This window comes from Penicillium paradoxum, assembly GCF_028828445.1.
Source record: "Penicillium paradoxum strain IBT 22861 chromosome Unknown utg000007l_segment0_segment0, whole genome shotgun sequence".
Taxonomy (NCBI): domain Eukaryota; kingdom Fungi; phylum Ascomycota; class Eurotiomycetes; order Eurotiales; family Aspergillaceae; genus Penicillium; species Penicillium paradoxum.
The window spans coordinates 2,716,262-2,730,964 of NW_026643185.1; the positions used below are offsets into that span (position 1 = coordinate 2,716,262).

The 14,703-nt window shown below is 49.6% G+C and overlaps 6 protein-coding genes across 6 annotated transcripts; 2 read left to right on the forward strand and 4 right to left on the reverse strand.

The window, feature by feature from the left end:
* Positions 1 to 525: 525 nt before the first annotated feature.
* Positions 526 to 2,441, forward strand: N7457_008553 (S53 family peptidase; the record flags this gene model as incomplete). Its single annotated transcript, XM_057179596.1, has 3 exons — positions 526 to 634; positions 691 to 1,661; positions 1,716 to 2,441. The coding sequence occupies 3 exons, from the start codon at positions 526 to 528 to the stop codon at positions 2,439 to 2,441; spliced, it is 1,806 nt and encodes a 601-aa protein (XP_057027982.1).
* A 495-nt stretch (positions 2,442 to 2,936) lies between these two features.
* On the reverse strand, positions 2,937 to 4,075 carry N7457_008554 (Short-chain dehydrogenase/reductase SDR; the record flags this gene model as incomplete). Its single annotated transcript, XM_057179597.1, has 5 exons — positions 2,937 to 3,127; positions 3,188 to 3,412; positions 3,481 to 3,588; positions 3,661 to 3,973; positions 4,025 to 4,075. The coding sequence occupies 5 exons, from the start codon at positions 4,073 to 4,075 to the stop codon at positions 2,937 to 2,939; spliced, it is 888 nt and encodes a 295-aa protein (XP_057027983.1).
* Positions 4,076 to 4,532: 457 nt separating this feature from the next.
* On the reverse strand, positions 4,533 to 4,991 carry N7457_008555 (uncharacterized protein; the record flags this gene model as incomplete). Its single annotated transcript, XM_057179598.1, has 1 exon — positions 4,533 to 4,991. The coding sequence occupies one exon, from the start codon at positions 4,989 to 4,991 to the stop codon at positions 4,533 to 4,535; it is 459 nt and encodes a 152-aa protein (XP_057027984.1).
* Positions 4,992 to 5,451: 460 nt separating this feature from the next.
* On the reverse strand, positions 5,452 to 7,709 carry N7457_008556 (uncharacterized protein; the record flags this gene model as incomplete). The annotated part of the gene is made up of 10 exons (XM_057179599.1): positions 5,452 to 5,790; positions 5,849 to 5,934; positions 5,991 to 6,280; positions 6,380 to 6,404; positions 6,460 to 6,490; positions 6,545 to 6,940; positions 6,989 to 7,066; positions 7,124 to 7,396; positions 7,456 to 7,508; positions 7,565 to 7,709. 10 exons carry the CDS (start codon positions 7,707 to 7,709, stop codon positions 5,452 to 5,454), a joined length of 1,716 nt encoding a protein of 571 aa, XP_057027985.1.
* Positions 7,710 to 10,527: 2,818 nt separating this feature from the next.
* Positions 10,528 to 11,979, forward strand: N7457_008557 (uncharacterized protein; the record flags this gene model as incomplete). Its single annotated transcript, XM_057179600.1, has 5 exons — positions 10,528 to 10,775; positions 10,829 to 11,151; positions 11,204 to 11,505; positions 11,568 to 11,733; positions 11,795 to 11,979. 5 exons carry the CDS (start codon positions 10,528 to 10,530, stop codon positions 11,977 to 11,979), a joined length of 1,224 nt encoding a protein of 407 aa, XP_057027986.1.
* Positions 11,980 to 13,110: 1,131 nt separating this feature from the next.
* Positions 13,111 to 14,208, reverse strand: N7457_008558 (GNAT family N-acetyltransferase; the record flags this gene model as incomplete). Its single annotated transcript, XM_057179601.1, has 1 exon — positions 13,111 to 14,208. One exon carries the CDS (start codon positions 14,206 to 14,208, stop codon positions 13,111 to 13,113), a length of 1,098 nt encoding a protein of 365 aa, XP_057027987.1.
* Between the last annotated feature and the right edge of the window lie 495 nt (positions 14,209 to 14,703).

A 14,703-nucleotide genomic window follows, 5' to 3' on the forward strand; every position in this document is an offset into this window, starting at 1 on the left:
GATCAACCCCTGCCGATCGTCGCCTGAACATAGGCACACCCGCCCAGCGTTACAATGGGAAGGAGGGTTTACCTTCATACCGATCATGTCACTGGCAATTCTCCGTTTCTTGGGAGGGGGAGACCGCTGGCTCAAAGGATGTGAATAATCAGCTCCCTACGTTGAACAATGCAGACCCCGCCGCTGTCAACGAGTGATGTGGAACAGCCTCGTCCTCCAAACGAGCATACGCCACAGGGTCCACAAGAACGGTGGAACTTGTACAGTGCCAAGCGAGTGACATGAAACTGGGACAAAACTCTCGACCTTGCGAATTTGGAAATTGTCGAGGACTCTTCGACACACATTCTTCATCGACCGTTCATTCCACCCCGCCAATGCAACCACAATAAACAGCAATCTACGATCCCTACCCCTCCTTTGTATTTGAGCGCCTGGGCCCGGAGTACTTATATTTCTTTCTTTCGCTATCAATACTCCGACCGGTGTTTGGCAGGGCTTGCTGATATCACTCCTTTTCACGCTATGATACTTTCCCTATTGAACCGTGGAGCATTATCGCTCGCGGTTGTGTCGCTTCTTGCGTCCTCTGCTGCTGCTGATGTCTTCGAGAGTCTATCAGGCGTGCCTCAAGGTAAATTGACTTGTTCCAAAACCAAACCGACATAGTCCCAAACTGATTGAGCGAAGGATGGATATATTCCCGCACACCGGGTGCCAAACAGCCCATGAAGCTGCAGATTGCCCTGACACAGGGCAATACTGTAGGATTCGAAAAGGCTGTCATGGACATGTCAACGCCGGATCATCCCAGCTACGGACAACACTTCAACACTCACGAGGAGATGAAACGTATGCTCCAGCCCAGCGCCGAGTCAGCGGGTTCGGTCCGTGACTGGCTCGAAAACGCCGGTATTACTAGGATCCACCAGGATGCCGATTGGATTACCTTCTACACCACTGTAGAGACTGCGAATGAGCTGCTGGCAGCTAATTTCCAATTCTACATCAATCGCGTGAAGCACGTGGAGCGTCTTCGCACACTCGAGTATTCCATCCCGGAGGCGCTGATTCCTCACATCAACATGATCCAGCCGACCACCCGGTTCGGCCAATTGCAGGCCAACCGCGCTATTTTGCACGGCCAGGTCAGGGAAAGCGACACTGCTTTCCGCAAGAATGCCATGTCTGGTTCTCCTGACTGCAATAACATCATTACTCCCCAGTGCTTGAAAGATATGTACAATGTCGGTGATTATGAGGCTAGCGAGACCGACGGGAACAAGGTCGCATTTGTCAGCTATCTGGAGCAGTATGCACGCTACTCTGACCTGGAACTGTTTGAGAAGAATATCGTGCCCTATGCACAGGGCCAGAACTTCTCCGTTATCCAGTACAATGGTGGCGGCAATGACCAGACCTCGCGCGGTGACAGCAGCGAGGCAAACCTCGACCTACAGTATATGCTTGGAGTCAGCTCTCCTGTTCCCGTTACTGAGTTCAGTGTCGGTGGTCGTGGTCCACTTGTCCCTGATCTTGACCAACCGGATGTGAATGATAACAACAATGAGCCATACCTGGAGTTCCTCCAGAATGTGCTCAAGATGGATAGCAAGGATCTTCCCCAGGTCATCTCGACCTCTTACGGCGAGAACGAGCAGGTATGATTGCCCCCGTCTTTAATCAAGTTGTCAATGTCTAACTTCCGCTTCCAGAGTGTTCCTGAGACGTACGCCCGCACTGTCTGCAACATGTTCTCCCAGCTCGGCAGCCGCGGTGTCTCCGTCATCTTCTCATCTGGCGACTCCGGTGTCGGTGCTGGTTGTGCCACAAACGATGGCAAGAACACAACTCATTTCCCACCCCAGTTCCCTGCCGCCTGTCCCTGGGTTACCTCAGTTGGCGCAACCACCCACACAGCACCCGAAAGGGCCGTGTACTTCTCATCTGGTGGCTTCTCCGATCTCTGGGAGCGCCCCCAGTACCAGGACGAGGCAGTGAGTGAGTTCCTGGACGACCTGGGCGACCGTTGGTCCGGTCTATTCAACCCCAACGGCCGCGCGTTCCCCGATGTCACAGCCCAAGGCCAAAACTACGCGATCTATGAGAAGGGTTCGTTGACCAGTGTTGACGGCACATCCTGCTCAGCACCCGCCTTTGCTGGAATCATTGCACTCCTCAACGACGCCCGTCTTAAGACCAACCAGCCACCCATGGGCTTCCTTAATCCCTGGCTATACTCGGCCGGTCGCGACGGGTTCAAGGACATCGTCGATGGCGCCAGTACCGGCTGTGATGGCAAGAGCCGCTTTGGCGGACCTAGCAATGGTGGTCCCGTAGTCGCTGGTGCTAGCTGGAATGCCACTAAGGGCTGGGATCCCGTTTCTGGTCTCGGGTCACCCAACTTTGGTATCATGCGCAAGCTTGCGAATGCTGGATAGATCGTGCATAGCGCATATTGACGTGGTGCGACGCGTGGGTGTCGGAGGTCTTTCTTATGACCTGATGAATGCCCTCCATATGTTTGCTCATCAGTTGTATACATATAGATTTCGTCTCTTATACTTGCAAATATAATCGCCTTTTGGCTGGCTCGGCTGAAGATTTTGGACCTAAGTAGACGTCTTCAGCTTACAGTTTCGTGGTGTTGTTTGTCGAACTTCTCTCTCTACGATAGAGCAGCAACCCCTAACCCCCCAACATGTTGCTAGATTATCATGAGCCAGAATCACTGATTTGAACTGCTCCTGCCTAACCAACATATGCGACCAAGAGCCATGACGTATTTTTGGGACCGAGCAAGCCCTTATGTAGCTAGGTGGTATCGAGTACCCGCCAAAGGAAACAAACGCAAATGCAGCTGGTGAATTTCTTTCCTGGCTCGCATGTTCGATGATCATAGTACTGTCTGCGATGAACTGTACGTCGACACCCATCTATTCTTGAAAAATCGGCTCCGACCGTTCAATCTCCTCTTTACTAGGACACCATCTATCCTGCAACGCCGCATCAAGACTCAGCGCATAAACATCCTTCGGCCACCATTCACCCCAGCTAGTCAGGAAAATCTGTTCCGGATCAGCGGGCAAATCATCAGCAGTCACAGCGCGGAGAATATTCCGGGCACCTATTGATTATCAGAAAACGTCCAACTACCAATCCCAACAAAGAAGTTAAGACGACTTACCCTCGGGAACAGTCTTCGCATCCGGCATATCCATCGTCAATCTCAAGCTGTCATGCTGCGCAAGCTTGGTATTGGGGATGAGGCCAGGCGAGACAGCGACGACTTTGCAAGTCGGGAGATTGCGACGCCAGTAGTGTGCGCCTAATAGCTGGGTGAATTTGGACGCGCTGTATACCACTCTTCCATTTGCGCCGGAATCTGCCTTGAGGTCGATGTCAAGGGTAACTTCGATGGAGATCAGCATTGACGGGTTATTTCAACAGTGAGATAATAGAATGGAAGACTTAACTTACCTGCGTCGCCGCCCCTGACGTTACGAACTGCGCCGGAAGATACGACCACAATGCGTGACTGCGAGGCAGCAAGAGTCTCGGCGAATTGGTGAGTCAAGTAATGCTGGGCTATAAACAAAGTTGGGCGCCATCAGCGTCCCCGAATCTACATGGAACAATAAAAGGGTGGCTGGAACGTACCCAGATGATTGACCACGTACGAGTCGCACCATTTCGAGCCATGTGGACCCGGTCCCTCGGCACCAGAGAGATATCCTGCAATAAGGAACAAATAGTTCAATGGCCTTTCACCTAGTTCAGATAGCGCTTGCTTGGAGAAGGACTGCACGCTCTTGAGATTCAGCAAATCCAGGGGTAAAACAGACACGCTGTGCTTTGAAGTATCGAATTTTAGATCATCGTACGCCAGACGGGTTTTCTCTGTATCTCGGACCCCCAGAATGAAACTATAGGGCGTTGTCTGCTGCAACAGTTGCTTAATCGCTTCGAATCCCTGGTTTCATATTAGTTGGTGGCGGGATGTTTCAGGGTAATGAAATCATACCAGGCCTGACGAGGTGCCCGTCGCGATGACAGTTTTTGCAAGCGATGACATCCTGGACCCCAATGACTAGATCTGGTGATAACTGGTTTCTCCAATTGGGCGTTTCGAAGGTCTCGGGGGGAGGGGCTTCCAGAGTCGATGAGATGACGTCACGCAGACCAGAAGCAAATAGCCAAGGAGCGCGATGTACTTCCAAGGTTGGAGCGGCCTACTGTGTGTATTTGTTATTGGCCATTCGCTTGAAGAGCTTCATATATTCAAGTAGCTATTTCAACTGCAAACACCGGATCAGAGACGAAAGAACATCTGGGGCAAGGGAAAAGTCCATTTTGGATGCAAAATACTAGTTTACACAGTGAACACCCATATGCAAAGCGATGCGAAGAAAAAAAAAAAAAAAAACACGGTCGGTCCTCCGGTTATCAAAGAAACAAACAAGTATTATGAGAATAACCATTAAACCCTCTCCGAGGGGGTAAACATCAAATCATTCGTATGGGGACATCATTTAGGCCAGTGTCGCCATGAAAGCAGAGCTGAAGAGCAGGGCAACCAGGCCAAGACCAGACTTGGAGATTGGCTGGTTGGCGATAGCAGCGTTGTCTGTGGAGGTCGAGGTAGCAGTGCCAGTGCTGGTGCTCGTGCCTGTGGTGGTGGACTTGGAGCCGGTGGAGGTGGCAGTCGCAGTCGCGTTGAGAGCCGCATTACAGAAGACGTCGTGGAATCTGCCGCTCTTGCTGGTGAGGCAGGACTGGAGCTTGTCGATATCTTGGCCCTGGGCGAGACAGTACATGCCGCAGTCGTTGTCGTATTTGGTGACTTTGGCATCTTTGCAGCAGGTGTCCATCACATCGGTCATATTGCCGCCGGCGATGGCCGCGCAGGCGGCATCGGTGGTGGGGATTTGCCAGACGGCGCCGCCGCAGGCCGTGGTGGTTGCGCTGAGGGAGGTGGTGGTGGTAGACATTGTGGGTTGTGGGTGGAAGTTGGATTGGGGAGAAGGTGTTGTGTTTATGTCAAGAAAGAATGTGAGGTCACAAGAAATCAAGAGGCTGACACGAATAAAAAGAAGATCCAAAGTCGGTGGTAAGACATATGATGCCTAACGTTGGATATGACTGGTCTGCCAACCGTCTTGGCCCCCCGTTGCTATACATAGAAGCTGAAAACCTTGAAGCTGGTTCTTTGGTTGTTATTGTCTGACCGGTCTAATGTTTGTGCATGTGAGAAGTGTGATGCAGTACAACTTTACATATAGAGGCAAGGAGAGAAGTAAAATGAACTAGAAATCTCTTAACAAATGGCAGGTATTGCATTAGGTATGTGTGGCGGGTTCCTCACAGGGCTGGGAATGTCAGTCGGTCAACTTAGCGTTTACAGCGATCGGCCATTCCTTCGTATTAATGCCCAACGTGCTTCTGAATTCTTCAGGACCGGACAGCATCCTCTTCGTGCTTAGACACCGCGACCGTGCTATTCTCAATGCTCATCGTGCCGTGTTTCTCATCGGCGGGTTCCACGCCAACCAGAGCGAGAAGACCAATTTCTCTTTCAATACGGTGCTTGCGTCCATTATCCGCAGCAGCCAGTCCAACGGATCCGAACAATTCGTCCATCTCCTCGAGTGTGCGACCCTTGGTTTCGGGGACAAAGAAAATGACATAAAACACCGCGATGGTCGTGATACAACCGAAGAAGATGAATGCACCAAAGTTGCTTGTTTGGAGGAAAGGAGAAGTCGCAGTGCCGACTGCGAAGTTGTTCAACTGCGATGAACCTAGTTAGAGTCTTCCAATAAAGTTGACGGTCGACATCCCGACTTACCCAGTTGCTGCTGCCTCCCAAACTGACACCCTTGGCACGCATGCTCAGTGGGAATACTTCGGCAGTGACAATCCATGCAACGGGTCCTGCAGTGAAACAATGGTCAGCAGTCTCTTGAATCGCGCAAGGAACATGAACCTACCCCACGAATAGGCGAAATTGATGACGAAAATCCACACAAAGACAATCGCGACCCAACCGGCGGCTTTGTGTTCTTCAAAGCTGCCTTGATAGGCGCCAATGATGCCGGCGACGATGAAATGACATGAGGCCATTCCAATCGCACCCGCAATTAGGATCTTCTTACGTCCAATCTGGTCAACCCACAGGACCGCTGGGATGGTGAAGACAAACTCGACAATGCCAACAACACCGGTTGCAAGGAGGGAGATTGTATTGCCGCCAATGTGCATATCTTTGAAGATGAATGGTCTACAAGAATGTCAGCAGCTGAGCTCTTCGAGGCATACATGTGGTCAATCATGTATGTTCCATCTCTCCCGCGACAGGAATGAATCCTTGTGAACTTACGCATAGTAGTTGATTGCGTTGATACCTAAAATTATGATGTCAGTAATGGATTCAACGTTCGGAGATTTGACATATCATACCATTCCATTGTTGGAATACCATGACCAAGCACTATGTTATCATTAGCAATCCCCACGCTAGATCGAGATAGGACATAAAACATACGGCCGTTGCCGTGCGCTTGAAGAGAGACTTGTCGGTAATCAATGACATGTAGTCATGCAGGCCGATCTTGAAACGACTGGAAAATGAATCATCCTGCCAGTCAGGGTACTTCTCGGCAGCTGTTTCACGTTCGAAGAGGTACAAGCTCTTGATTTCAAGGAACTCGATGCGCACAAGGATGTCGTCTGTAGAGGCGTTACGCAAACGAGCCAGGGTATGCAGGCACTCTTCCTCGCGGCCGGTATTCATAAGATGACGTGGGGACTGTGGCATGAACATCATCATACCGACAGCCAAGACAATAGCGGGCAGAATTTGAATACAGACTGGGATGAGCCATGCAGCATCTGATTGTGTATCCCCGGTTCCGCCGATATAATTTGTGCCATAGCCGATCTGCGAAGGTCAGGGCTGAACAACTCCACTCGAAAAGACATGACATACCCAGAAGCTGACCATGATTCCAAACGTGATAGCCAGTTGCTGCACAGCGACGAGTGAGCCACGGATCTCCGGGGGTGCCTTCCATTCAGATTAGTCTTCCCTTCTTGCACGGTCATAGGGATTCCATCCACTCACCAACTCGGCGTTGTATAGCGGCACAACCATACTCAAACTACCGACACCCAGACCAGTCACGAATCGACCTCCAAAGACAAAATCTTTATTCTCCGTGCATGCTTGAACAATAACACCAACGCAGAAAACCACCACGGCGACCAGGACAGTCAGACGACGACCAAGCCGATCGGCGAGATATCCGTTTGCCAATGTTCCTACCCAAGCACCCAGTTCGAGGATGGATGTCAGCATTCCCTGTTTAATACCCGTTTCTTTCGCATAATCTTGAGTCTATTCAGGGGCAGGTGTCAGCTTTGCACGATGTTGAATTCGGTGATTGGAGGGCATACAGCGGCTTGAAAGGCAGGCATTGTAAGGACCTGGGCGAACATTCCCTGGTTGTCTGCAAGATGATCAGAATCTACTTCGAGGAATCGTACCAGCGCTTCATCCACTCACATCCATACACCAGACCACCCAGTGACGCGAAAAGTCCGATACATGTTGTTTTCTTATTACTGATCAAGCCTTTGAAGCCAGTCTTGCCAGAGAGCTCCGCACGTTTGGCCGAAATCGCCGTCTCTCCCGCAAGAGGAGCCACCATTGTGTATCAAGGGCTAATACAACTAAGGTGTTCTGGTACGGATCAAACGGACTCGAGGTGGGTGAGAATGGAAGGCCAAATAATGGCAAAATGCGGAGAAATGTCTGCAGCTCTCTGGCTCCATGACAGGGGATCTGCGAATATTTATTTGCTCGGGAACTACGGGTAATGAGCTCTAAGCTATCAAAATATCCTCTCGGAACTTTGCCCCATGGGGGGACTGGATCAGGTTTCAAACATCCTGAAATGAGGTAACCAGGCCAATCAGCCCATAGCAACCAAGCTTCGTGGCGCGATCACCCTTTTTCAGCCCGTGTGGGCAATTCGCGTTGACTGTGATGAGACGGGAAGGGCTCTACTAGCGTGACATTGGCTCTGCAGGACCGTCAGTGGCTGCTATGGTGTTGTTCCATGGGCCGTGCGCGACAAGATGCGTTCGAGATGGCAGACTTTAGCCGGTGTGCTTGTTCAAAGACATTGGAACCTGGATAAATGAGTCTATGATTGCACGTGGAAGAAGGGGCAGGCCATACAACGGTCGCCTTTCCACCAGTCAATCGATCCCCATGCCAAATTGTGGATTCTAGCCAATTCATCCGGGGGTTTGAGGGTCGGCATCTGCCGCAACCAGACCGAGCTGCCTCGGGCAACATCGCTCCACTTGATGGAGACATCCCCCCGGGGACCCCACGCCGTTCGGAATCTGGAGACCTCCCCGATTTCAACATGCATGCAACGCTTTCACATTGTGTGGTAGGGAGATTTATATTCTGGGTGCTTCGCTCTTGAACTGAAAGAGATACCCCGCACCAACAAAGCAAGAGCTCCAAGGCCGAGAGCTGCATGATTCAAGAAATCACCCAATTCCCCACATCCAAACTCCGTTCCAAGCCGGTTGAATAGCTTCGATTTAGCCGGCGTGACCCCTGTGTTCCTACTCGTTCTCAATCACACGCCACCCAGCCATTCCCGCTGCGCCCAGGCTCCGGGGTTCACGAATCGGCTTCAGCCAAGTCCTGTTGCCGACAAGTTCAACCCGCTTAACTCCTGGGGTCAGTTGAATTTTCACATTAGCCGGGTATGTACATCGGCCCATGGATCAACTTCGTGACCGATAATTTCCCCCAATACCCCGGAATCGATTCGGATGCCCGCCCCGGGAAATATCTCGGCTTCGGACCGGAGATTCATCGGTCGCGTGTGAATTGCGGAGGGATGCGCGGTGTAGTCGCTACCCGGTCTGCTCCTGATCTTGATGAAGCTAGATCATCGAAATTTCTTTCGGCAGCGTAGGATATCAGTATGCTTCTCTAGAGCTACAATTTTCCCTATGAGGATGACACTTCCTATCTTCCCAGCATTCTTCATATATTCTTCACAAAGACTACAGGTTGTCTAGACTAGTGGAGTGCGAAGGTGTTGTGATAGTGTGCTGTTTCTCTCTGGGGCTCATGGCTTGATGAGAAATAAGTAGCCTGCTCCTCGCGACCAGCTACTGATATCTTAGATATGCCTTCACGTTCCTCGTAGTTGGGAGAGAAATTCAGCAAAAGAGTACGGAGAGTACCTACAGCTGGGGGTGACAATTTCAGAGAATGAAGGTGTGACTACTGTATTCGCTAGAGAATTCTGCATTTTAAACCTACTACCTGATATAAATATATAATCTTATGAACCTATACCAATCGCTCTTTTGGCCTCTCGGTTAAATGTATATAACCGCAATCATGTCCCAACAGTATAAGATGTCCTCTAGTCTCATATGAACCTAATGCGATCATCAACACGCGCCCCACCAGTGACCAGTTCAGAGAATTCTAGAGAGTAAGGAACGAAGAACTGGATTCTAGTGCTTTCCTACTCCGTACATACTCGGCTATTTGGCGATTTTTGGTTGGAACATTGCGCTAGTAGCTTATACCGAGATTGACCCTTAAGAGAGTTCGAACTATAGGACTGAGGATAATTCTTCAAAATAAGCCTGGCGACTAACAATGAATATGCCCCCCATGTAACGAATGAATAGTAATGCTAGCCAGAGGAGCGCCGTGTAAAGCTGGATACATCATTTGCGACGATGGTATCTCGGGCACCAGACACAATATCCCACATACCCGATGTCAAGAGCCAAATGTTTTGTACAGAGTACTGATACACGTCTACAGATTTATTATTGTACCGTTCTTCAATGCTCGCCGTTGAAAAATATCATCCTGATCAAGTGACCTTGTGTCTTTGAAGTGGGGAGACTTTTACGTAGAACTCTCCGGTTCCCTCCGGTTGAACTTGTACTTCGTGACTCAATGTTTCTCGGAATCATTTGGTGGCTTTTAAAGGCTTTTTCTCTGGCCATTCCTTTTAGCCTCGTCATCTTCAATGGAATTGAATTAGCCTGTATCGTACAAGGGGGGAACCCGGTTAGGTGAGTCTCGGAAATTTCCGCTTCCACCTGTACCTCAATATATACCAGAGCCTGTTTCGTCGTACAATCAACACAATAGAGCACCTGATGATCCGAGTCATTTGACCAATTATCCTGAAACAAAATCAGCTATGGTCAGAACTAGCCTCTTTCGAGTATGCGTCTCCTGGGAGAATTACAAAATGAAGGATCAATCACATGACCTATACTTTACTCTGGCGATGGCCTCGGTCTCCGCCACTTGCTCCCGCGACATCAAGCCAGAGACAGCTTTTTTCGATCTGCCTTCCATCGTAGATCACCTCTCAAATCAAAATCTAAAGGAGATTCAGGAATTGCCAGGTTGCAAAAATCTTGACAGTACTCGACGACTCGCCACAGCCGATACATGTAGTCATGAATTCATTCTTGAAATGGGCCAGGACGGCAGTGAGACGGACCCCCTCGCCTATACTTCGTTTTCCGAAAAAGGGATTCGAAACAGTCAAGCCCTCGCACATTCTGGAAGAAGAGCGCTTTGAAGGTTTTAGGCGAGGACACTACTATCCTGTCCATATCGGTGATGTATTGATCTCCAAATACCAGATACTAGGCAAGCTGGGCTTTGGAACCACTTCCACGGTATGGTTGGCTCGTGATCTGGAGTAAATCAAGCCCTTGACCTTCTTCTAAGATTGAAGTATACTAACCGAGGCAGAAATCGACGATATGTCACATTAAAGGTGTATACAAGAGGCGAAGCTGGCCCAAGGGAGTTTCAAATTTACAAACAGCTTAGCGAAGTGAACTCGTCACATCCAGGATACCAGCATGTGAGGACTGCATTGGACACATTTGATATCCCGCATCTGGGAGGCGTACATCAATGTCTCGTGCAGAAGCCTATGTGGGGCAGCTTTCGAGATCTAATGCATCGGAGTCCAACACATCGCTTCGATCAAACGCTTCTCAAGACCGGGCTGAAACGGATTCTCCTTGCACTTGATTTTCTTCATACTGAATGCAAACTCGTACATACTGGTATGTACGTGGATTTTGTTCTCCTAGACTAACTCATTGATAAGCCTGCTAGACATCAAGAGCGACAATATTCTACAGGAAATTGAAGATATCTCAATACTAGACAGCTTTATCGATGCTGAGATGAAGCGTCCTTCAGCACGGAAATTTGTCAATGATAGGCCGGTCTATGCTTCTCGGAGATTCGAGTTTCCGAACAAGTTTGGCAGGACGGCTCTGAGTGACTTCGGCGCAGCTGTGTGTGGCGAAGAGAAAAGGAATAAGGATGCTCAGCCGAACGTTTACAGGTCCCCGGAAGTGATGCTGGAGGTTGAATGGAGCTACCCGATTGATATTTGGAATGTTGGAGCCATGGTCCGATCGCCCTCCTTTCATAACCTGCCTTTCCGACAGGGCTAATTATATGAGATTTATAGATATGGGATTTGTTCGAAGGTAAACACATGTTCCTTGGGAATGATCCGGATGGGAAGGGGTATTCCACACGTGCGCATCTGGCTGAAGTAATCGCGATGCTGGGCCCTCCTCCGTTATCTCTCCTGAAACGTGGACAGCGGAGTCTAGAATTCTTTACCGAAGACGGTACGTCATGCTTCAAGAGAATGATGCATACCGACTTTTTCTTTCTAACACAAGAAACCAGGTGATTGGAAGAGTGAGGTCAAGATTCCAGGGAGAAGATCGTTGGATAATTCTGAGTTGTTCCTGAGTGGACAAAACAAAGAGATGTTTTTGGAGTTCATGAGGGGAATGATTCAATGGAAGCCGGAAGACAGAAAAACAGCCAGGGAACTACTGCAGGATCCATGGCTGAACGAGCAAAGCTAGGGAGATTCTTCATTAGGCTGTACATTTCATACTATTCGATCCCAGGCTTGATTGCTAACAATGTGTCAATCGATCAATGAGGTGCTGTAGTGCAATCTTCACACAGAGTCCATGTATATAAATGGAGAGGAGGGAAACATTCGCCCTTTTATTTAGCTAGTCGTGTGATATACAGGATGTTGAATTGGGAGAGGCCGAAATCGGCAAGACTCGATTCACTGATTGTAGATGCAGCCTTGATATGCTATCCTAGCTACCAAGTAGATTCTAAGGATTGGAAAAAGACAGGTGTTGGCGAACCTTTTACAATCATTATTCGTGTTTCACCCCAGAGTTAGCCGCACCCCAACAAACCCTCCTCTACGAGGGACCGGAGTCGATGGTCACACCTATCTCGCATTGCTTATATGCAAGGTGGCGGAGTTGAGAAGGAGGACAGTGATTGTGGGTGCGAAAAAGAGGATGATGATCTTGAATCTATTTGGCAGATATAGCTCGCTTTAAGATACCTCCTGCAACGCGAGATAGCTCCCTAAAGCCACTTTAACAACAACTATTGGTGGCGCATCCCCACTCTGTAGATGGGTCCTCGCGGTGTACATGAAGCTACTCCTCGGAGTCCTCGCGGGTCTGACAGTGCACTGATTATCTCATCCTTTTCAACCAATCACACTACGCAAAAGCTGCCACTATGCAGCTTCAGAACCTATACTCGACATTGTATATATCTGCCTTCATCTGACGCGGAACACTAGTGCTTTTTTTCAAATTTCATGAACCACTTTATTTGTTTTTATCTTCCACATTGATTTTCTTCGCGCCTTGCTCATTTGGACTGATGCTCCCTATGTTTGCTCTCCCATTCACCATCCCGTTTTGTCACCTCACTAAAAACGATGATTTCAATTGAAAAATAGATATAGTACTTCTAAATTGAAGGCAAGAGTAATTTGCGAGATATCTTCGTTTCATGGCTACAGTTTGTTAGATCGAATAGGGTATCTGTACCTCCTAGGTCTGCTCTACCCTCTGTAACAGTTCCGGCAACACGCACTCATTAAGACCCTGCGCTACGAGAATAACAGGAAACAAGCCAGAGGTTCTGACTCCGAAACCACAAGCTGCTTTTGCTCACAGCATGTCCTTCCACCGTGACTGTGCGTCCACAGCCTTCTCCAGGCTTGAATTGAGATACTGACGTAATGAGACGTCCAGCTTCACTTTCAATCGAGTCATATGGACCCTCATATCCATCGTCCGGTCCAGTGTAGTCATCATATTTCGTGACGCCTCGACCTCTCGAGCCTCCCACTTCTCACGAGCCTCCCACTCCTCACGATACTGCCGATGAGCCTCAACACGTGTGCGCAGGTACGAGTTCCACATGGCAGAGGCACGATCCATGTCCCGGTGAAACATGGGGTGGAGGAGACGAAGTGAGTTAGCATGGCGAGTTGCGAATCGCGGAGCTTGCCATTTCTTCTCGTCGCAAATTCGCACAGCTTCATCGAGAAGTGCTGTGCCAATACCATAGCCACGGAATTGTTGGCGGACTGTCCAGGCACGGATGAAGGCCTTGTAGGGTTCGCCGGTGGGAATACTCAGCATGATCGTGTCCGAATTGAGTCCGGCATCACGACACACTACGCTCATGACAAGGGTGCCTATGATTCGGCGCTTCAATCGGTGGATGAGGACAATGGTTATTCCATTATCTGTGTTGAAAGGAGGATCAGCCCCCGGAGACGAAGCGTCGGTTTCCCTGCCTGGATCATGCCCATACAGCCAGTTCAGTGTCCCGACCCTCTCGGCCTCATGAACGTATCCACTGACCAGGTCCAGGACGTAGTGTAGGGCAATCGATGGCACCAAAGCGCCAGTCACGAGGATAAAAAGCCAGTTGGATGGATCGTGGTAGATGAGCTTGATGGTAAATGCCAGCAAAATTGCCACGAACACCAAGACGATGGGATGATAGATGAGGTGTTTGCCGACGACTTGGCGCTGTTCGGCCACAGAGCGGGCGACGAGTTTCAGTGCGGTGACGATTTCGATGTCTTCGGTCGCTACATCGGTGTATTGCCCTGGAGACGTGATTGCGTTGAGCACGTGCCTTTGGGTCGGTGGGCAGGCATTTTGAGATTTTCGCTGGTTGTTGACGGCGTGGTTCACTGGGGGTCTGGGGCTAACGTTGTCCCGCCGCTGCGGCGAGGTGACTACACGTGCCATTGTAATAGATTGATCTGGGGTGTAGTGTAAGCAAAAGATAGACCTCGTTTGTGAAGTGAGGAGGAGTGTCAAGGTGAGACAGAATGGGAATCAGGCAACGGCGGGATGACCAGATGGAATGAGGAGAAGGAATAAAATCGTGCAAACGGAAGTAGAGGATGCATTTTTTGCTTTGGGTTACTTTTGCGTTTTGCTTTTACCTTCAAGCTACTCAGGTGAGAGGTAAGCTTACTAGGATGCTTGGAGACGCATGCATCGGCCCTCTGCTGGTACTTGAAAGCATATAAAATGTATGACAACTTCCCACGCAATCCGAGGTAATGTAAAGACCATCTCAGTGGGCTCTACCTATGCCACCTACACATTCAAACCACGCCAACCCAAAGCCTCAACACTCCAGCACTGGCTCTGGCTCTAGGACCAAGTGTACTCAAATGTGCTAGTTGCGTGATAAAGCGCTGGTTGCCACGGTCTAGAAAATGAGGATGGACCATG